Source organism: Macaca nemestrina, chromosome 2, assembly GCF_043159975.1.
Source record: "Macaca nemestrina isolate mMacNem1 chromosome 2, mMacNem.hap1, whole genome shotgun sequence".
Lineage (NCBI taxonomy): Eukaryota > Metazoa > Chordata > Mammalia > Primates > Cercopithecidae > Macaca > Macaca nemestrina.
The window spans coordinates 24,084,586-24,108,133 of NC_092126.1; the positions used below are offsets into that span (position 1 = coordinate 24,084,586).

General features: G+C 41.3%; 1 protein-coding gene across 3 annotated transcripts in view; it reads right to left on the minus strand.

Annotated features, from left to right (window-relative positions):
• Positions 1-23,548, minus strand: part of LOC105488925 (nuclear receptor subfamily 1 group D member 2) — a 36,670-nt gene that overhangs the window by 11,993 nt on the left and 1,129 nt on the right. Inside the window, exons 1-7 of one of the 3 annotated variants that reach the window (XM_071090823.1) lie at positions 23,527-23,543; positions 14,947-15,213; positions 13,657-13,745; positions 9,956-10,100; positions 6,290-6,918; positions 3,739-3,924; positions 899-1,109 (exon numbers count right to left, since the gene is read on the minus strand). In XM_071090823.1, coding sequence (XP_070946924.1) covers positions 899-1,109; positions 3,739-3,924; positions 6,290-6,918; positions 9,956-10,100; positions 13,657-13,745; positions 14,947-15,004 — 1,318 coding nt within the window. In that variant the 5' untranslated portion in view covers positions 15,005-15,213; positions 23,527-23,543. Of the gene's footprint in view, positions 1-898; positions 1,110-3,738; positions 3,925-6,289; positions 6,919-9,955; positions 10,101-13,656; positions 13,746-14,946; positions 15,214-17,781; positions 18,822-23,526; positions 23,544-23,548 lie in introns of those variants that run through there. The other 2 variants (XM_071090822.1, XM_011753438.3) reach the window with 2 other exon arrangements.

Sequence of the window (23,548 nt, forward strand, 5' to 3'; positions counted from 1 at the left end):
GACGGGTGGATCACGAGGTCAGGAGATCGAGACCATCCTGGCTAACACGGTGAAACCCCGTCTCTACTAAAAAATACAAAAAACTAGCCGGGCGAGGTGGCGGGCGCCTGTAGTCCCAGCTACTCGGGAGGCTGAGGCAGGAGAATGGTCTAAACCCGGGAGGCGGAGCTTGCAGTGAGCTGAGATCCGGCCACTGCACCCCAGCCTGGGCGACAGAGCAAGACTCTGTCTCAAAAAAATAAATAAATAAATAAATAAATAAATAAACATTAAAAACTCAAAAATCTTGCTCACTCATTCAAATAGTGACTGAGTAGCTCTTCTATACCAGACACCATACTAGGCTCACATGGTACAACCCCTTCCTTTGACAGGATGAGGAAGGAATCCAAGACCCAAAAGAGTAAAGTTACTTACCCAAGTTACCCACAAAATTCAATGGCAGAGCTGGACTAAAGCCTAAAACTAATTCACATTTCTCTGCAACAAACCATACAAATACCTCTTGATACTTTTAATGTTTTCAAGTATCCCACATTGTATTTGAATAAAAACTGGAATTCATATTAGAACCACCTACCTGGAGATACATACTGTTCTAACAAATCCATGAAATAAAGATTTAGACTCATAAAAAAAATTATGAACAAAAAGCTAAAGACTAACAGTGGTAAATACAAGGTCTAGATATAAGTACTACTTTATTCCTATAGCACTTTGACATGTATTGTTATAATGAAAAAATTAGTTACATAAAAATAACAGGGCCATACAACTTAGCATCTTCCTTAAGGCCTTATTCCCTCCATATAACTTTCTGGAACCTGTTAAATGCCACCTTCTCCTGAGTTGGTCACTATATGCTAGGTGTGGCACAATTTTGAACCAGCTTGCTTACCTGCAGACACCAGGACAACAGCTGTAAACAAACTCATCTCTTCATCACTAAGTTGGAGGGCATTTAGCTTCTCACTAAATTCAAACATAGAGTTTAGCAGATCCCCTGCTCCCATTGAGTGTAAATCATCCACACTATATTTCTTTCCACTTAAAAAGGTGACAGTACGTTCCTTTGCATCAAATAATGATGCAAACCGTACCATTAAAACCTGTAAAAGGAAAAAGAAATGTATTTGGAGAAGTCTAACAGCAATAATAAATAACTTAGTATTCAAGTCAGTTATGAATCATCCCACACATATAAAAGAAAGTTATCAAAGAAAAACAGGGTTTACTTTTACTCAAAGCCATTTTATTTTTTTGTTTTATTTTTATTTTATTTTTAGACAGAGTTTCACTCTTGTGGACCGAGCAGGAGTGCAATGGCGTGATCTCGGCTCACTGCAACCTCCACCTCCCAAGTTCATGCAATTCTCCTGCCTCAGCCTCCCAAGTAGCTGGGATTACAGGTGCGTGCCACCACATCCAGCTAATTTTTGGTATTTTTAGTAGAAACAGGGTATCACCATGTCAGCAAGGCTGGTCTCAAACTCCTGACCTCAGGTGATCCACCGGCCTCGGCCTCCCAAAGTGCTGGGATTACAGGTGTGAGCCACCACGCCCAGTGATTTTATTTTTTGAGACGGAGTTTTCTTCTTGTCGCCCAGGCTGGAGTGCAGTGGTGCAATCTCGGCTCACTGCAACCTCTGCCTCCTGGGTTCAAGGATTCTCCTGCCTCAGTCTCCCAACAAGCTGGGATTACAGGCACGCACCACCACGCCCGCTAATTTATGTTTTTAGTAGAGATGGGGTTTCATCATGTTGACCAGGCTGGTCTCAAACTCGTGACCTTAGGTGATCCGCCTGCCTCAGCCTCCCAAAGTGCTGGAATTACAGGCATGCGCCACCACGCCCGGCCTATTTATTTATTTATTTATTGAGACAGGGTCTTGCTCTGTTTACCAGGTTGGAGGTGCCAACACAGCTCACTGCAACCTCAACCTCCCAGGCTCAAGTGATCCTTCCCACCTCAGCCTCCTGAATAGCTGAATACAGATAAACACCACCACACCCAGCTAATTTTTGTATTTTTTGGAGAGATAGGGTTTCACCATGTTGCCCAGGCTGGTCTCAAACTCCTGGACTCATGTGATTGGCCTGCCTTGGCCTCCCAAAGTGCTGGGATTACAAGGATGAGCCACCGCACCCGGTCCCAAATCCACTTTCTTAAGACAAATTCTCTACCAAAGCAATAAATACTCCAAGAAGAACATCAAAAGAAATTATAGCCACTGATGGCAAAGATACTCTGCCACTCTATTAACAAAGATTCTGAAATGCAATATAAAATTAGAGCAAGAAATAGTGCCAGTAAATTTAAAACTGGGCCCTGGCCAAAGGCATTAAAGAAACTCTTTAGGCTGCCAAGTATACCACATGGCCTCTATGCCTTAAGTAAAAAGAGCAAAATTCCAATGCAGCAACACTTCGAAACATCAACACATCAAATGCAGCCAAGGCAAAGGAAGCAGACGAAGTCTAACTAAACTGCTTCAAGAAACCATAACCCAAAGAGACTATCCACAAAGAAAGCTATCACAGTAAGTGTTCTAAGCGCCATGTTATAATTGACATCCAAGTTAAATCAGCTAACAATTATATTACTTAGTTACCTCACTCCCTCCGTTATACTAGATCCAGGGAGAAGAAGTGAAAATACAGCCCTGGCTCACTTCTCCCATCCATCAAAGGTTCAAAGATTTGGCCCACCGAACATCAACTTCCTCTCACCAACCCAATCTCAGAATTATCCTTAATTAGGTCCCAAGGCATCTCACACCTTGGCAGCAAAAGGGATGCCCTGGGGCAGACAGAAAGTGAAAGACACCTAATTAAGAACCAGGAGAGGCACTTCTGTAAGTTAAACAGTAGAGACTACCCCAAGCTCAGGCAGGATACAGTGTTGCAAGAGAAGCAGGACAGAAAAGTAGCCAAGGATCCTGAAGCAAGGTGAAGCCAGGAGGAGCTAAGGTGGCACACAAGAAAAGTCTGACATATCCCCCAAAATATTCTACAGTCTCTCAAAAAACAAAAACCACATTCTATTTGCCCTTCTTATTCTGTATCGAATACAATAAATGCTAGGCTAGGCTAGGCTTTCAGGAGGTGTCTAACACTGCAGAAACTTGTTAAGTCCACATCTGAAAGGAATACTAGAACTTAGGAGTTCATATGCTGGAGATACAGAATACCTATATTTCAAATCCTAAATAATAAGTAAAAAATAAACACAAAATCCTAAACAATTCTGGATTTACCAAGTCTCTTCCCAAAACCCTGAGATGATGATTATTTTGTTGATAGCTTCAGACTCTGGACTATAAATACTGACTTAGAAAAGAATGAAAACATCTGCCGGGCACAGTGGCTCACACCCGGAATCCCAGCACTTTAGGAGGCCAAAGTGCACAGATCGCTTTGAGCTCAGGAATTTGAGACCAGCCTGGGCAACATGGCAAAACCCTGTTTCTACAAAAAAAAAAAAAATACAAAAAAAAAATTAGCCAGGCGTGGTGGTTCACACCTGTAGTCCCAGCTACTCAGGAGGCTGAAGCTGGAGAATGCTTGAACCCAGGAAGCAGAGGTTGCAGTGAGCTGTGATCACGCTACTGCACTCCAGCCTGGGTGACAGAGCAAGATTCTCTCTCAAAAAAAAAAAAAAAAAAGAATTAAAACATCCATGAAAATAAAATACTACATGCCCTGCCTGCATCAATATTCAGGATAAATAAAACCTACCTCAAAAGTCCCAGCCTTTAAAAGGTTGACCTGGTCATGCTGAGAGAGATCTCTGAACCCAGGAATACGCTTTGCAAATTCCACCACTTCTTTCACCGCTGGAGTGAAGCTCATCGAAAATTCTTCCCAGATTTCATGTCCCGATTTATGAGGATCCACATAAGGAGACTTACTCATTGGACAAACCTGGTATACACAAAGCGGAAAAACTCTTAAATACTAAGAGGTGGTAAAGAAATGTCAAAAGCGGCATCTCAATTATCAGAAACCCCAACATGAATTTAACCCCCAAAACACAAGTAAAATCTACTGAAATATTAGCACTTTATCCATTTGCTGCCCACCACATTGTAGAAAGCCTCTTGGCAACCTAATATAAATAGCGATTAACTTATCATTAAAAAAACATAGCCTAAGCAAAAATACCATCTATATCAAGCTATTTCAAACACCTGTTGCACAGGTTTAAGAGTTTATTTTGTAACACTGCTGCCACCTTATGCTAGTATATGGTGTTTTATAATTTTGCAAACAAATTCACTTGTTTGATTCTCAATCTTTTATGGCAGACTGTAATTTCCATTTCTTAGGTGGAGAAATGAGACTCCGAGAGGTTCAGTGATTTGTCCAACACAGCTAGAAGTCACAGGTCTAGGCCCAAATTCACATTTAGTTAACATTTCAAAAATCCCTTATTTCTAAATAGGCAGAATTACAATGTTGTAATTTCCAAGAGGAAAAAACAGCAAGGTGTCTCGTTTTGTTAAAAAGGTCACTCACTGCCTGGCCGGGCGAAGTGGCTCACGCCTGTAATCCCAGTACTTTGGGAGGCCGAGGCAGGCGGATCACAAAGTCAGGAGTTCAAGACCAGTCTGGCCAACATGGTGAAACCCCGTCTCTACCAACAATTAAAAAAATTAGCCAGACATGGTGGCGTGCACCTGTAGTCCCAGCTACTCGGGAGACTGAGGCAGAAAAATCGCTTGAACCAGGAGACGGAGGTTGCAGTGAGCCAAGTTCATACCACTGCACTCCAGCCTAGGTGACAGAATGAGACTCAAAAAAAAAAGTCACTGCCCATTTGTTTCAAAAACAATGGTGTGATCACTGACTTCTACTTGTTCAATTAGGAAACAAAGACTGCACATACAGGTGCGCCTTCTAAATGAGGATTAGGTGAGGGAAAACAGGAAGCCAAGAAGTTATTTAAAAAACACCAAAAAGATGATGAAACACATTCTGTATATTCTATTAGTAAAATCAGCCTTTAAATTTTCACTAAATCCACACAAAATCTAGGAATGGGATGATTACAAAACCATGGAGAATATCATGAAATCATAACCCAAATGCCTACAGATTTTTCCTTCATTAAGGCAGCCACTTGGCTAGGCATGGTGGTTCAAGCCTGTAATCCCAGCACTTCTGGAGGCTGAGATGGGCGAATCACTTGAGGCCAGGAATTCAAGACCAGCCTGGCCAACATGGTGAAACCTGTCTCTACTGAAAATACAAGAATTAGCCAGGCATGGTGACACACGCCTGCAATCCCAACTACTCCGGGCATGAGAAGTGCTTGAACCCAAGAGGTAGAGCTTGCAATGAGCTGAGGTCGCACCACTGCACTCCAGCCTGGGCAACAGAGCAAGACTGTCTAAAAAAACAAAACAAAACAAAACAAAAAATAAAAAAGCAACTACTTAGCCTAACAAAAGGTCCACAGAATCAAATAACTGCAAATGACAACAAAAAATTTAATGAAGATTGAGGTAGAGTCAACTATTTTGAAAATGAAAAAGACGACTTTAATTACCTGTCAGTAGAAAATACCAAGTACTATCAAAGGACCTCATGGTTTAAACTGGAAATGGTGTGGTACTGTTGTTTTTGATGGAATTTTGGCTGAATATGAACACTGTACTTTCATGTAGAATGTCGTATTTGATGGAAAAATAGAAAAGCTTGAATGATATGACCAACATTAAGTCATCTCATAAGATGAAGTCTGAGAAAATCCTTAGAAACTAGCCTATGAAATTAAAATACTCCTAAATTTATCAAACAATAAAACATCTATGTTCTATACCCAAAGATCTTTTGGCATAAAAATGGTTTAAAAAAAAAAAAAAAAAAAAAAAAAAAAAAACCTCTTTCTATAGAAATCAAAGAATTTTTAACTATGGCAAGCGAAAAGTTCAGCCCTTTGAGAAAATTCCAAAGCTAGTAAGGTACTAATTAATCAGAATGCTTAAATTTTCAAAGGGATTTCCAAGAATTAAAGGACCAATTGTGCATGAATAATATTTTACATAAAATCCTAATCCCAATCCCAGATCAATCAAATCACATGCTTGTACCTAGCTGGGTGTGAAATTAGGTCATTCATCAAATGATGTTTATTAAAATTATTTGACCTAAAATACTGTACAAAATTAAGTCTGTAAATTCCTTAGGTTTTCTGACACCATCCCCCCAGGTTAGCGTATCTCCCAAATAAAATTTTCAAAGCTTTCCCTGATACAATGTAAGCAAAAAATTGATTTCACTATACCAGATGCATTCTCCCTCCAGTGTTGCACAGGTAACTATTCTTGTTCTCATTCTGAGAAAATCCATCTATCGGAACTCTATCACATACTCTTTGAGTATAAGCATTGGAGAAGTTCATACAATGTCCATTTGCAATACAAATGGCATGCCCATTTGGGTAATGCATTATGTTCCTCCCTTTAAACTGTCCATTGAGATGCTGCTGGCTCTCACTACAGGGAAAATGGCTGCTAAGCCCATTGCCACAATGATCATGATTTAAATTATATTGCTCCATGTTCTTGGGAATCCGTTCTCCTCTCTGGGGCTGCATGCTCTCAGCTGAGTTTTCTCGCTGCTCTTGATTATACATAAAGGTATCCTTGTGAGCTCTGGTCACCATGCCAATCACTTCTTCCTTTGCGAAATCAGAAGAGGGAGGAGAAGAGCTTTTGATGTTTTCTGGTTCCAGTTGGGGCTTGGGTCGCAGCTGATCCTGAGCTGGTAAGGCTGTCTGTTCATGATGTTCTACTAATGTGTCATTTTGCAAGTGACCACTGAATTGGCTGTTCATCATGGTCTTCATCGCACTTTGCATTTCAATTAGCATCCTCTGTTTTTCACGCTTAGGAATACGACCAAACCGAACAGCTATTGAAGAAAAAGATATTTAACATCTATATTCTAAATAAGACCTGTTTTGTATAAAAGAATAACACAAAATTATCCAATAGCTATGGCCTCTAGTCATACATATAAAGAATGAGTCTACACATTTCTGGTTCACATTTTTCTAAACTTGCTGGTCTTGATACACCAAAGGAAGTAGGAGAGGGAGAGAAAATTTTCCAGTTTCCCCCAAAACAAAGTTAAGGAAATGTATCTCCTACCTATTTTATAAGCAAAGTCTAAGAAAAGAAATAGGAAATTTGGACGGGCACAGTAGCTCATGCCTGTAATCTCAGTACTTTGGGAGGCTGAGGTGGGTGGACTGCCTGAGGTCAGGAATTTGAGACCAGTCTAGCCAACATGGTGAAACCCCGTCTCTACTAAAAATACAAAAAGTAGCCAGGTGTGATGGCGGTCGCCTATAGTCCCGGCTACTCTGGAGGCTGAGGCAGGAGAACTGCTTGAACCCAGGAGGCAGAGGTTGCAGTGAGCTGAGATGGTGCCAAAGCACTCCAGCCTAGGCGACAGAGCAATACTCCATCTCCATCTCAAAAAAAAAAAAAAAAAAAGAAAGAAAGAAAAAGAAAAAAGAAATAGGAAATTAGCTAATGAAAACCAGTTTGAAGCAGACCAGTATTACTACACAGCTCCTTACTAACAAAGCTGAGGACTGTTCCCAGGAAGGCATGTGATTCAGCTACATACATCCATTACCATTAATGGAATCTGGTAGGTACAAACATTCCCTGAACACCTGGCCCTTGTCAATTCATTTTTTGTAACTTTACTCTCAAGATTTAACTATTAAATTATCTGCTGTCTTCCAGCCTCTTTAAAAAAAAATCCTTAAAAAAAATTCCGCAACCAGTAGAAATGTACTTACTGAAAAATAAACTTGGTAGATTTTAATTAAAACCAGTGAAATAACTAAAAATGAGATAAGTCATCCTCTACTCTTTTAGAAGCTAGTCTTAGGTGTCTTGTCTCCAATAATCCTATTGGAGACTAGGAGAAACAAAAGCTTCCTTCTAGTCTAGTATTTATACAGAGACAATAAAAATTCAGTATACTTGCCCAGAAAGCCTTGTTAATCTAATCATAGGCTCTGACATTACTGCTTCCAAAAACAAACAACTTAATCATGTTTGATACTTTACCTCTACTCCTCCCTTCGCAAATGATTGTCAGTTTTATTCTTTTAGGACAATCACAATATCCATCGACTATTTTTATAGCACTAGTACTTTTAGCATTAAAAAAAACTTTTCAGGCAATTGAAAAAACATCAATTGCTGAAACTTGTTACTCAAGAAACCCTTGGCCAGGAGTGATGGCTCACACCTGTAATCCCAGCACTTTGGGAAGCCGAGGCAGGTGGATCACTTGAGGTTAGGAGTTCAAGACCAGCCTGGTCAACATAGTGAAACCCCGTCTCTACTAAAAACACAAAAATTAGCTGGGCGTGGTGGTGCATGCCTGTAGTCCCAGCTATTCGGGAGGCTGAGGCAGGAGAATCGCTTGAACCAGGTAGGCAGAGGAGGTAGCAGTGAGCTGAGTAGGCACCACTGCACTCCAGCCTGGGCAACAGAGCAATACTCCATCTCAAAAAAAAACACGAAACTCCTTATTGCAATATTCTATGTCTGTATCAGTAAGATACTAGAGTAACCTAAGGAATTGCTTAAGTGGGCCTTCCCTAGATAAATACGAAGTTCATTTTTAACAATTCTTAAATAACCCTCCTGGTCCCTCTGAAAACCTCATACCTGTTGTTACTTAAAACCACACACACACACACAAAAAAAAAATTATCCAAAAAATGAATAAGCATAATAGAAGAGTCCAATCTTACAATAATGTCATCCACAGATAATACTTATAGTCCCACAAATTACTCCAAATTTTATTTTGCATGAGAATAGATCATGCCAGAAGTGAGCAACTACCTCCACTCCAGACCCTAATGCTTCTTTCAATTTTGCATCTCTTTTCCATGTGTTCAGAATCTGTGCCCCAAAAGCACCTTACCATCTCAGAGCTAAGAAAGAGAGAGAATTCATGTAAGAAGAAATGAGATCCTCAGTAATGTTAAGAAATCAAAAACAAAGAGGAAATGATTGCTGTATCGAGAAAAGCTATGGTGAGGTTTGGGCTTCTGGTTAAAAACAAAATACAAGTTAAAAAACAATTTCTTTTTGGCCCAGCGCAGTGAGTGGCTCATGCCTGTAATCCCAGCACTTTCAGAGGCCAAGGCGGGCCGATCACGAGGTCAGGAGTTTGAGACCAGCCTAACCAACATGGTGAAACCCCGTCTCTCCTAAAAATACAAAAAAATTAGCCAGGTGTGGTGGCGGGCACCTGTAATCCCAGTTACTCAGAAGGCTGGGGCAGGAGAATCACTTGAACCCGGGAGATGGAGGCTGCAGTGAGACAGAGTCTCACTGTGTCACCCAGGTTAGAGTGCAGTGGCATGATCTCACCTCAGTGCAACCTCCACCTCCTGGGCTCAAGCTATTCTCCTGCCTTAGCCTCCCGAGTAACTGGGATTACAGGTATATGCCATCATGCTCAGCTAATTTTTTTTTGTATTTTTAGTAGGTATGGGGTTTCACCAGGGCTGGTCTGGAACTCCTGACCTAAAGTGACCCACACGCCTCAGCTTCCCGAAGTGTTGGGATTACAGGCATGAGCCACCATGCCCGGCCATACAAAAAATGTTTTTAAACTCCATTGTTTCTAGGAAAAAAATAAAAAGTAATCAAATTGCATAGAAAAAAAAAATGGCTCTTTTTAGAGGTAGTAACAACCACCAAAGTTTAGCCAAAAACTGTTTCTGGGATGATAATGCTAAAATATGACTTTAATCAATTTGGTGTCTTGTAAAGCATGAAAATGTGTTTTCTGCTTCACCTTAAACAAAAGAGGGTTCTTGGTAACCGGCTTATAGCTCTGGTTCATGCTGAGGAATAAAAGCCAAGCTCCACACACTTTAGGAACACTCTTTAAACTAGGTACATACCATCTCTCGACATTCCAACAGACAGACACTTTTTAAAGCGACACTGCTGACATCTGTTCCTATTCATTCTCATTATAGAACAGTTTTCATTCTTCAGGCACTTCTTGTACTGGATGTTTTGTTGAATACTTCTCCGAAAGAAACCCTAAGAACAAAGGAAGATTTACTTACCCATTTAAAAACACCCAAATGAACTTCTTATAAACACTGTTCCCATATCTATCTAATATACATGACGAACTACAGTCCATACCAGTGTATGACTCGCTATCTGGGAAACACTATGTCTTAGGATAGAGGGAAATACAATGTTGACACACAGAATTCAATTCCATTCTGATTGGCATGAGTAACCTAACACCTACCAACCAAACAAAATTCTTCTTCCCTTTAGAGATTCTTTGCCTTACCCAAAGCACCCCTTGCAACAACCACACTACCCTGTTAACAGACCCTGTCTGCAGTCTGCACATTTTCCATCTCATACTTTTATTCACTACAAATTCCAAAACTCTTGAAGTATGAATGACTTTTTTTTTTTTTTTTTTTTTTGAGATAAGATCTCGTTCTGTTGCCCAGGCTAGAGTGCAGTGGCATGATCACAGCTCCCTGCAACCCTGACCTCCCTGGCTCAATCAATTCTCCAACCACAGCCTGCCAAACAGCTGGGACTACAGGCATGCGCCACCACACCCAGCTAATTTTTGTATTTTTTGTAGAAATGGGGCTTTGCCATGTTGCCGAGGCCGGTCTTGAACTCCAGGGCTCAAGTGATCTGCTGGCCTTGGCCTCCCAAAGTGTGAGAATTACAGGGCATAAGCCACCACCACTCCCAATCTGATTTTTTGTTGGTTTGTTTGCTTTCTTGAGACAGACTCTTGCTCTGTAGCCCAGGCTGGAGTGCAGTGGCACAATCTCAGCTGACTGAAACCTCCATCTCCCAGGTTCAAGGGATTCTCCTGCCTCGGCCTCCCCAGTAGCTGGGATTACAGGCACCTGCCACCATGTCTGGCTAATTTTTTGTATTTTTAGTAGAGACAGGATTTCGTCATGTTGGCCAGGCTGGTCTTGAACCCCTGACCTCAACTGATCCACCCACCTTGGCCTCTCAAAGTGCTAGGATTACAGGTATGAGCCACCGCGCCCAGTCATTTTTTTTTTTTTTTTTTTAAAGAGATAGGGTCTCGCTCTGTCACCCAGACTGGAGTACAATGATGCAATAATAGTTCACTGCAACTTCGAACTCCCGGGCTCAAGCAATCCTCCTGCCTCAGCCTCCCAAGAGCTGGGACTACAGACATGTGCTACCACATCCAGCTTTTTCACTTTTTGTAGAGATGGGGTCTCCCTACGTTGCCCAGGTGGGTCTCACACTCCACCTCAAGCAATCCTCCAGCTTCGGCCTCCCAAAGAGGTAGAATTACAGGCCTGAGCCGCTGCACTCAGCCTGAATGACTGCTTAAAAGTTCACTGAGAAATATGTTTGATAACTACAATCCCCTCACTAGAATTGTGGATTACATTCATAGAAGTTGGTCTTCCTCGATCATTACCTGCTGACACTGGCAAGGCCTGTTATACATGTCAGAAGTCACTGACTACATGTCAGCAACAGGTAAGTGTTATACCACACACCAACAGAGTAGCTAACTATCCAAGGAAAGACAGTTCCCAACTAGATGGCTACAAACAGCTGCCTTTACTCCACAAACAATTCAAGTACATATTCTGTGATAGGTCTTCAAAGATCTCCAGTTTCATGGTACCAGGGAGGACAGAAAACTCAAGAATGCAATTACCAAAATTATTTTAAACTGCATTTTCCTGTTATATGACAACTAAACACATTTCCTGAATCTATGCTATGTAATCATGGGACACAACATTTTTATATTTTATTATTGTGTACTATACACTTGATTTAGATACAAGAGCTGAACTAGACACATTTAACTTTAAGAGTACTGCACAGATGTGTATTTATCAAGAATACACAATCAGCTCATTCAGTTTGTGCTTTTATTTTCTAGCTATAAAATAAGAATAATAATGCCTGCCCCAATATTACTTCACATTTTTGTTAAAAAAAAAAAAAAATATATATATATATAGAGAGAGAGAGAGAGAGAGAGAGAGAGAATTTTTTTTAAACAATGAAAAAAAATGCTACATCTATAAAAAATACTGACTCGTCTTACAAAGTTACCCAGCCATTAAAAGTTAGCAAACTTGGCAGGGCGCGTGGCTCACGCCTGTAATCCCAATACTTTGGGAAGCCGAGTCAGGCATATCACCTGAGGTCAGGAGTTCGAGACCAGCCTAATATGATGAAACCCCAACTCTACTAAAAATACAAAAAAGAGCCTTGAGTGGTGGCATGTGCCTGCAATCCCAGCTACTCGGGAGACTGAGACAGGAGAATCGTTTGAACCCAGGAGGCAGAGGTTGTAGTGAACCGAGATGGTGCCACTGCCCTCCAGCCTGGGCAATAAGAGCTAAACTCCCTTTCAAAAAAAAGAAAAACTGGCAAACTCACAATTCATTCAGAGCCACACTTGAAAATATTTCCTCTCCCATCATGTATATTCATTATCTTGTTTACTCATCATGTCTTGCCAAACTAGATTCCTGCTTGTGGCCTCAAGTCAGAGAACAGCAAGAACATGTGTCTTTGTCACGTTAATTTTTGATACTCAGGAGAAAAGATTGTGCCAAGTTTTTTAAAAAGAGAGAAAGACTCCCTGTATACAGGTAGGGAGGTAGAGACCATCTCACTTGGAATTATTTGACCAATACTCTAATAGCAATAACTAGAAAATAGTCAACTAAACTTACAAATAAACTAGCTTTCCCAAGGGCTCAACTTATATTCAGGATTATTTTACTCACTTGGCATTATTTCTTAAGATATCACATTTTTTTCAAGTATCTAGGAATTATTCCCAGCTCCCAGTACCTGATGTGTCATTAAGTCAAAGTATGTGATGAAACCTAATTCAAAGTTTGGTTTAAACTAAGTTCCAACAAGGCAGGAGTAGTGCCTGGTCTGTTTTGTTCCTTGTTATTTCACTACCACCTAGAACTGTGCTTGACACATTAATGAATGAGCATTTGGTGCACTTGGTTTAACACAATAAGTATGTTTAATTGAGACAGCAAATTTACTTTGTTCAAAATCTTAAAGAAAAAAGAAATACTTTCACTGAATTAAGACTATTTTTCAGGCCAGGTGCGGTGGCTCACACCTGTACAATCCCAGCACTTTGGGAGGCCGAGGCAGGCAGATCACAAGGTCAGGAGATCGAGACCATCCTGGCTAACACGGTGAAACCCCGTCTCTACTAAAAACACAAAAAATTAGCCGGGCATGGTGGCAGGTGCCTGTAGTCCCAGCTACTCAGGAGGCTGAGGCAGGAGAATCACTTGAACCTGGGAGGTGGAGGCTACAGAGAGCCGAGACCGTGCCACCTCACTGGGCAACAGAGACTCCATCTCAAAACACACACACACACACACACACACACACACACAAATATTTTTCAAAACAAGTTATGCTTATACACTACATAAAATGCTTAGAACTTAAAAAGAGCAGCTGACTTCTCACTCTCTCTCAGATTATCAATTGTGGAAATTGGTAAATCTAAACCCAACTTCTTATCCCAGAATCAGTTGCTTAAAGAAATAAAAGCATGCTTTACCTTACAGCCTTCGCAAGCATGAACTCCATAGTGGAATCCTGACGCCACATCCCCACAGACTTTACACAGTAGAACCATGCCACTAAATTCTAGGACACAAAAGGACATGAAGTAAAAAGCAAGAAGAAACACTGAGTCTGTTTTCTTTCCAATTAGATATTTTATTTCATTCAACTTGTAAGAGCTTTTAAAAGATATGTATCTACTTTCATAATGTAAAAGAAAAATATTTTCAAATCAAAAGTAATCATAATTTTCTTTTCTTTTTTTTTTTTTTAAGATAGAGTCTCCCGCTGTCGCCCAAGCTGGAGTGTAGTGGCGTGATCTCGGCTCACTGCAACCTACACACTTCCCAGGTTCAAGCAATTCTCATGCCTCAGCCCCCCAAGTAGCTGGGACTACAGGCACACACCACCATACCAAGCTTTTTTTGTATTTTTAGTAGAGATGGGGTTCTGCCATGTTGCCCAGGCTGGTCTTGAATTCCTGGGCTCTGCCCCACTCAGCCTCCAAAAATGCTGGGATTACAGGTGTGAGCCACCACACCCGGCCATAATTTTCTTTTAAACACAGCTTATGGCACTGACAAAAACACCTCACAGACCTGGATTTTTCCTTTCCTGATTTTAGAATTACACTGAAATTTTGTAAATTTATTTTTTTTCCAGACCTGTCAGCATGATATAAGAAATTTTGTAAATTTAGAGTTACTTTACATCAGACATGCAACCAGAACTAAGAAACCAATTCTCTGGATAACAATTAAGAATTCAGGCAGAGAAGTCAATCAATAAAAGGTGGAAAGGGATGTCTCTCCACAGGCAGCCGTGTCAGTTTACTTCACCTACAGGGGCCAGATAGGTCCAAATCCCACTACTCATTTGGTTATCCCAATCCAACATTTCCTAATCCCAAATGTTCCCAACTCCAGTTTCACTAATGTAACCCCTTCCCACAATGAGCAAGTACTCTGTTCTAGAAACAAGACTTAGTTCTAGTAGTCCAGAAGAAAAGTAACTGTGAAATGTAGTAAAAGAGGGTACCCTAGAGGGAGCAGGGCCAGGCAGAGTACATAACCACATATCTTGCTCTGAGGCAAGAATTTGACAGCCCCTAGGTTATAACTTCTAAAATCATCGCTGATTTCTTCCCTAACTACAGATGTATGATCACCCAGCAGGGAGCGAAAACTGTACCCAGAAATATAATGGCCCCCTATATGAAAAGCAGATAAAATAAGCCCCATTTGCAACTTATGGCAGCGAGCTTTAGAAAACTAAAGTAACTTACTTGTCACACCACTATGACTTTTTGTCATGCCAGGTGCACTCGATTTGCTTGTTTTCATAGAACAATCTATTCGATCATTCTTCAGGATGCCTTCAATATTGGAGAGATCACCATTCTTGGGATTACCATTGGTATCAGAATTAGAGCTATTTGGAGAAGATGGAACAGAAGAGGAGGAGGACTGGAAACTATTCTCAGAACCCTCACTGTGACAAGAGGCAGGGCTTGAGGCTGAGCTGGAAGAACTGATATAGGCAATCACACCTCCTAGAAAATAGGAGGAAAATCACATAATTAGATACAAGATAATATGTATTTTTTATTTTTGCAAATCTCAACAGCAAAGCCATTAACTTTAGAAATAGGATACTGATGATATGAAATGTTTGCTTACACCAAAAGCAAAAAGTAAAGTATTTCCTTATTTCCCATTATTCGTCCTGCTTCCACAAAGTTCAAAGCACGTGTGACTCCCACTGATTTAAAAAGGGAGATGGGCCCAGCACACTTGCTCATGCCTGTAATCATACCACTTTGGGGGCTGAGGCGGGAGGATTGTCGCTTGAGCCCAGGAATTTGAGACCAGCCTGGGCAACATAAGGTAATGCTGTTTCTACAAAAAAATTTAAAAACTTGCTGCGTGTGGTTTGCACCCAGCACCTCTAGTAGTCCCAGTTATTCAGAAGGCTAAGGCAAGAGGATCACTTGAGCCCAGGAGTTCGAGGCTGCAGTGAGCCATGATCATGCCACTGCACTCTAGCCTGGAGACAGGGCAAGACCCTGTCTCAAAGAAAGAAAAAATTGCTGGGCGCGGTGGCTCACGCCTGTAATCCCAGCACTTTGGGAGGCCGAGGCGGGCGGATCACAAGGTCAGGAGATCGAGACCACGGTGAAACCCCGTCTCTACTAAAAATACAAAAACTTAGCCAGGCGAGGTGGCGGGCGCCTGTAGTCCCAGCTGCTCGGGAGGCTGAGGCAGGAGAATGGCGTGAACCCGAGAGGCGGAGCTTGCAGTGAGCCGAGATGGCGCCACTGCACTCCAGCCTGGGAGACAGAGCGAGACTCCGTCTCAAAAAAAAAAAAAAAAAAAAGAAAGAAAAAATTAAAAGTGAGAAGGATTTCACTGGCTTGGATATTCTGAGCACATGCAGACCCCTCACACCTAAAGCTTTTCATTTTCCAATCTTTTCCTAAAAGGACTAAAACACGCTCCTAAGCAACTTCATTGCTTAAACAAACTGGTCACAAAGAAATCTGGTTCTGGTCTCTTCTTTGCATCCTCTGATCTGACACAATCCTAGAAACAATGAATTTATCATTTGCCTCCCCCAACACTTGGCTAAAAGCACAGGTTAATCCAGAACAGATGTAACATTTAGAATGGTAGATAAGGGATCCTTTCATAGCCCTTGCTCCCACACCTTTCTGTTTCGGTGTTCCCAGAAGACATAAGTGGCTCTACACTAACCAATCCCCAGTTAAATACTCTCCCTTCTCTACCCCATTCTGCCATTCATCTCTAAGCAGCTCTTAAGAAATCCAGACTCACTCCTTGTTCTTCTGACTCGCTCTTTATAAAGGTGTTAATAAAGATGCTGGAAGAATGTATGCTATACCAGAATAACAGTAAGGCTGAAGCTAATTCCCTCTACACAGACTTATTCTCAAAATGTGATTTGCAATTTTATATAACCTCTACAACCCCTCTGAAAACTGGCCTTGACCTTCCTTTTTTTTTTTTTTTGAGACCAAGTCTCACTCTGTCACCCGGGCTGGAGTGCAGTGTCACAATCTCGGCTTACAGCAACCTCCACCTCCTGGGTGCAAGCAATTTTCCTATCTCAGCCTCCTGAGTAGTTGGGACTATAGTCACATGCCACCACTCTCAGTCAATTTTTGTTTTTTTTTTTTTTTAGTAGAGACAGGGTTTCACCATGTTGGTCAGACTGGTCTCGAACTCCTGACCTCAGGTGATCCACCCACCTTGGCCTCCCCAGTGCTGGGATTACAGGCGTCAGCCACCATGTCCGGCCTATCAATCATTTTTAAACAAAAAATCCACATAGCAAAATGTTGAGGCCAAAACAATCCCAAAAAGATAAGACATTTCCATTTTCAGGCAATTAAAAAAAAAATTTAAAGTCATTTTCAGTTTGTTATGTATTAGATATCACATATGTATTTAAGCACAAATTATATATACTGAGGCTAAAGGAAAACACAATCACAGCTCTCAAGGGGTTTGAATGCAACCCAGAAGGGAAGATGAAACAGTTGCCTACTATGCCAAAAAACATACCATGTTTTTCATCAGACACAATTTTTTTTTTTTTTTTTTTTGAGACGGAGTTTCACTCTGTCACCCAGGATGGGAGTGCAGTGGTGCAACTTCAGCTCATTGCAACCTCCACCTCCTGGTTCACACAACTCTCCTCCCTCAGCCTCCTGAGTAGCTGGGACTACAAGCACCCACCACCTCGCTTGGTTAATTTTTTTTCTTTCTTTTTTTTTTTAAGTAGAGACACGGTTTCACCATGTTGCCCAGGCTGGTCACGAACTTCTGACCTCAGGTGATCCGCCCGCCTCCACCTCCCAAAGTGCTGAGATTACAGGTGTGAGCCACCATGCCCAGCCTAGACACAAATTTAACATGCATAAATTCAACGATATGCACTTGATTTGTAAAGACAAAAATATCACTAATGTAAACAATTCCATCCATTGTTTTATTCATGAAGCCTATGCCTGGAATCAATCACGAGGTGAGAGGTGCAAATCCGCTCTTCCCACAGTTAGACTCGCTGTCCATATGCTCTCTTGCTATGTGCATCTCACCTTAATTAATCCTGCAATTAATATTTTTCCTGCAGCGTGGTCCCTAACTAGAAACCAACGATCTCAAAGTGTGGGCCCTGGACCAGGGGCATCGGTATCACCCAGAATCTGCTGGAAATGCAAATTATCAAGCTCAGCTCCAGATCTACTGCATGAGAAACTTTAATAAGCCCTCTTGGTGATTCTGATGCACATCCAAGTTTGAAGAACACTGCCACAAGCCAACAACTTCATCTGTGCTCCCTGGAAGACAAAGTGACCAAGGGCAGTTTTCACCTACCGTTCATTTTAAAATCTAAAAACTCCAAAACTACCAACACAAGAAGAAAGATTCCCAACTTATTTTCATCACCCAGAGAAATTATGTAAAATACATATCCTCAAAACTAGCTGGTGCTTTTTCAGAATACATGTTTCCAAGGCCCTGCCCAGACTGGAGAACACATCCTCAGGAATGCGCATTTTTAACAAGCTCTCCAAGCAATTATTTGCACACTGAAGTTTAAAAATGGCTACAATCAGTGAATTCAAACCAAATTAGCCCAGTTTTAAAGACTGATATTTTCATCGACACAACCGCCAGAGTATCATTAATACCCTGTGAATCCAAAGAGAAACCAATTTAACCTGGAAACCTAGCCAGTGTCATGTTATTGGGTAAAACCATTGTGTTGTCTTTATAAAACTTTAGAGATCTTAAGTCCACATTAAAAATTCCAGGTATTAGCACACGGCTACTTTTTTCACAGTTGTCTCCACTCACAATAGGACACTTTACAAATATTCTTAGTCCTCAATGAAATTCCAAAAGATCTCACAGCTATTTGTCTTCTCTAAAATAATGTCTTAGGTACTAAATTCACACCTAACATCTCAGGAAAATAAAAGATAAGAAAGTGATGTTTTTGCTTGGAAGTAAGACTTTCCTGGGCCCGCATTTTCAGTCATTTATGTTCACAAGATCTGCTGACTACCTTAGCTAAGAAATTCACTTTTAGAAATTAGACCTGGCAGGGCACAGCGGCTCACGCCTTTAACCCCAGCACTTTGGGAGGCCGAGGCAGGCAGATCGCCTGAGGTCAGAAGTTAGAGACCAGCCTGACCAACATGGAGAAACCCCATCTCTACTAAAAATACAAAAACAGCAAGGCATGGTGGCACATGCCTGTCATCCCAGCTACTGAGGAGGCTGAGGCAGGAGAATCGCTTGAACCTGGGAAGTGGAGGTTGCGGTGAGCCAAGATGGCACCACTGCACTCCAGCCTGAGCAACAAGAGCAAAACTCTTCAAAAAAAAAAAAAAAAAAGGAAAAGAAAAGAAATTAGAGCTATGCAGATGGCTCAAAAATTGGTTGCAAGCATTGATGGTAATTAACTAAAAAACAATTTCCTTTGCAAAAGCTTCAATATCCAACCTAAAAGAAATTACTGGGCTATTATCAATCCAGTTAAGATCCAATTCCTGTCTTAAGAAAACAAGCATTTGTGCCAGGCACCAGAAAATCAAAGAGGATCCATCTAGAAACAGCTGCATTCTCCTCACAAGACCTTCAATATTGATTTAGTTGTCTTAGCATCTATTCTTGCTACTAGACACCCATCTATGAACCTGACTGATAGCAAACCAAATGGGTTAAATTTTAATTTCTTAGAAGATAAGGAGTACATCTAGTAGTTCCTCAACCTAATGAAGAAAGGAAAGTGAAACTATAAGTTACCAAGTACCTGCTGGATGTCAGGAATAAACGACACAATTTCATCCTCACAAGAACTCTGTGAATTAACTGTCATTAACTCATATTTGTAAACAAGGAGCTCAGAGAGGATAAGTCAGCCACTAAGTGGCAGGCCAGAGTTTAAAGTCAAGGTTGTCCAATTCCAGAGTACAAACTTATTTGGTCAGAAGAACTGAGCAAGCAAGTCACTTTCAATCTTTCTAAACCTAAGTCATCTTCTATAAAATTGGAACATCTGCCACTTACTACAAGACTAAAATGAAATGGTGTTCATAAGGATTATTAAAGTGCTTTTTTCATATACTGTTTTTGATGATAAAGTAAGAATAGTAAAAATCCCTGAACTAGCAAGTCCCAACACCTCCAAGAAACAGGCAGAATGTATGTACCTCTTTGAAACCTTGAGCTAAAATTAGCTGAGGCAGTCTTCTCTATTTTCAGTTGAAAGGGACCCTGGACCTGGGCCAGGTTCCCAGGCTAGGGCTTACCCAGTGGTCAACTTCAGACAAGCCAAAAGTCAATATCCAATTTTGTACTTCTAGGAAGCACTGATATTCCAGCAAATATTCGAGTCTTCTTACCCATCTTCTAGACTTGTCCATCATCTAAACCCTCCCACTCCCACTGTCCACCAACCTGGAGAGTATGTTTGACTTCAAGTCATGACTGTACTTTTTTGCCCTGTGGCTTAGAACAAAACATTTTATCACCAAGAAGCTTCAGTTTCCTCACTTTAAAAGTGTTACAAATAATTCCTACTCAAAGGGTGGTAGAGTAGATCTAATTGAGGCATTAAAATTCCAATTGTGTCCTGGGTGTCAGGGCTCCAGAGAACAGCACGGTCCTTTCCCTAAAATGCCTTATAAACCAACTGGGGAAACACCCATGTTATCAGGAGCAATGTTTCATACAAACAATTTATACAAACGATTGTGAACTGCCGAAGATCATACTAAAGAGGGCAGAGATCAACAGGGGTAAACACATCCAAGGTGGCAATATCTAAGTGGGGAATTGAAGGGTGTGTAAATTACCAAATGATGTTATCACATAAGAGACATTTTTTTAAATGGGGTGACACAAAAATAAATGGTGTGGGTGTTTTTTGATTTTTTGAGACAGAGTTTCACTCTGTTGCCTAGGCTGGAGTGCAATGGTATGGTCTCAGCTCACCGCAACCTCCGCCTCCTGGGTTCAAGCGATTCTCCTGCCTCGGTCTCCCAAGTAGCTGGGATTATGGGTACCCACCACACCCGGCTAATTTTTGTATTTTAGTAGAGACAGGGTTTCACATGTTGACCAGGCTGGTCTCGAACTCCTGACCTCAAGTGATCCGCCCACCTCAGCCTCCCACAGTGCTGGGATTACAGGTGTGAGCCACCGCGCCCAGCCAAATGGGTCTTATTTTATAAAACAGAGTTATTTTAATCTCCATGTAAATTACTGGAGAAGGAGGTCAAGGTGTAATCTGATGTCTGGAAATAAGCCAGCATGACTAAAGAAAGGACTGATGAAGGCCCTGCAGATGACTATCCTTTTCCACCAGCTATAACCTACATATATCACTGCAAATTGAGTGGGGATCCATACACATGCAGTATCTCCTTCACCCTCAAGAAGACAGGACACTAAGTTGTACATAAATCTTCAAATATTATGCAGGCTAAAATATATTATAGCACAGTAGTTAACAGTTTGTGTTCCCAAGTAAACTTCGTGGATTCAAATTCTGGCTCTACTACTTGCCTAGGTAAGTTATTTAGCTTCAATTTACTTAGCTCCTCATCATTAAGATGGTGGGAACAGCATCTTCCTTCATGGAATTAACGTGAGGAACACATGTAAAGGGCCTGGCACATAAGAAGAAGCTGATGATTTTTTTTTGTCATCATTATACTAGAAGAGGTCCATCAAAATGGTTCAAACCAAACTAACCCTCCCTACACATTCTTCACCTCATTTTTTAATGTGTCTTAAGGATCCAGTGGTTTCTTTTTGGTTATTTCCACACTCCTTTTTGAATCTCTTAACCGTACTGACCAGTCAAGCAACTTCTTACTTCAATTCTGGCTTTTCCTCACTCCAAGGAAAGATTTCTTTGCCCCACCTCTACAATTGTTTTCCAAGTTTTTCGCTCCATTGTTTTCACACATTACTCATGGGGCGAGCAGACATAGAGATGTCATGAAGGACAGTAAGATTACATGATCACTGGTTGAATGTTTGTCAAATGACACCAAACTAGACGGAAGGGTAGAGGTGTGCCACACAGCACTGAATCTGGCCCCACCTTGGTCAATGTTTACAAAAATTCAAAAGTTAAAAGGCTTTTTTTTTTTTTTTTTTTTTGAGACGGAGTCTCACTCTTGCCCAGGCTGGAGTGCAGTAGTGCGATCTCGACTCAACTGCAACCTCCACCTCCCAGGTTCAAGCTATTCTCCTGCCTCAGTCTCATTGAGTAGCTGGGATTACAGGAGCCCACCACCATACCCGGCTAATTTTGGTCCGTTTAGTAGAGAAGGACAAATGTTGGTCACACTGGTCTCGAACTCCTTACCTCAGGAGATCCGCCTGGCTCAGCCTCCCAAAGTGCTGGGCTTACAGGCGTGAGCCACTGCGCCCGGCCAGTTAAAGTGAATTCTTATTAGACCTCCCACTTACAGACAGATGGTAGAAACTGTAAATATGGTGGGTAGCAGCTTGTAACAGCTTTGAACTTAAGACCAAATGAACAAGAGTAATTTTAAGAACGATCACTGTAAATTCCTACACTTCAGGTCATGCAATTATCTGCACAATGAATGAAATCTAACTTCATAACAGTTCACATGAAAGGTCCTAGTTGATTGCAAGGTTACTGTGAGTCAGCAAAGCAATAGGCCAAAAAAACTAAGCCTGCCAGGGAATTCATTTGCAGCAGGATCCAAGACAAAGAGGGCAACTTGGAACTTGATAACTATCCAGCCACTTCCACAAGAGCCTGTTCACTTCTGGGTGCTCCATCCCAAAGGGCAACAAGGATGATGAGTGATCTGAAAAAACAACGCTGGGCAAGGACCAAGAGATGAGAACTGCAAATCCAGTAACTGAAGGGGGAAGGGGATGGTCAACACCCATCCGGAGGAATTTTTATAATGTGTAGCTCCACAAGGCAAGATTTTGAACAGCGAAGTACTGGAAAAGGGCTCAAACCAGAGAAAAACTTCCTAATTGAGCCAGCCCTCATGAGGCTACTAAAGCTACTAGAATTCATGCTAAAGGGTAGAAGAGGTTCACCCTGATCACCTCTAAATTCTAACACGTATAAGTTTAGTTCTATGATAAACTCGTAAAATTTTTAATAATGCCCTCAAAGACTAAGTAGGTCCGTTAGGTAATTAAAACACAATTAGATCCAGATTTTTGTGAGGCAGGTAAAAAAAATAAGTAAATTTTAAAAATAATTAAACAATTTGAAAATGACTATTTTTACTCTTGGTGAAAAGTTTACAATACACTTGTTATCGAGGCAAGATTCTTAGAGGCGCATTATAACTCAAAAAATAAAAGCTGGCTGTTTCCATAACCTCACTTACTTCAGCTCTGCTCCATCATTTGGGGCACACAAAAGGAAGGAAGGGCACCCTATTGTTCTGTTGCAATGTAACAAAATGTGACAAGAAAAGCATTTATAAAGCCAAATTCTCTTGATCAGATTCAGGAAAATTCAGCGACCCACAGGTTGTTTTGTTTTGTTTTTCTTAAATGAAGACTGGCCAGTTTTACATATAGTGTTGGAGTCACCTACCATCACCTGAGTCATCCTGACCATACGTGAGCTGCACGCTCAGCTCCGGGTATGACCCGTTTACAGGAAAATTTCAGCCCAAGGGGATCTGGAAGCAGTTTTTAAGACTGTGGGTGTGTGAGACAGGCCTAGAGGAAACGGGTTTTTTTGGTAAACAGTGAGGCGGCATCCTAACAAGGGCGGTGCTACCCAGTCTGCGGGGCATCGCTTGGGATCGAAGCACCTCGGAGCTCCTTCGAGCGTAT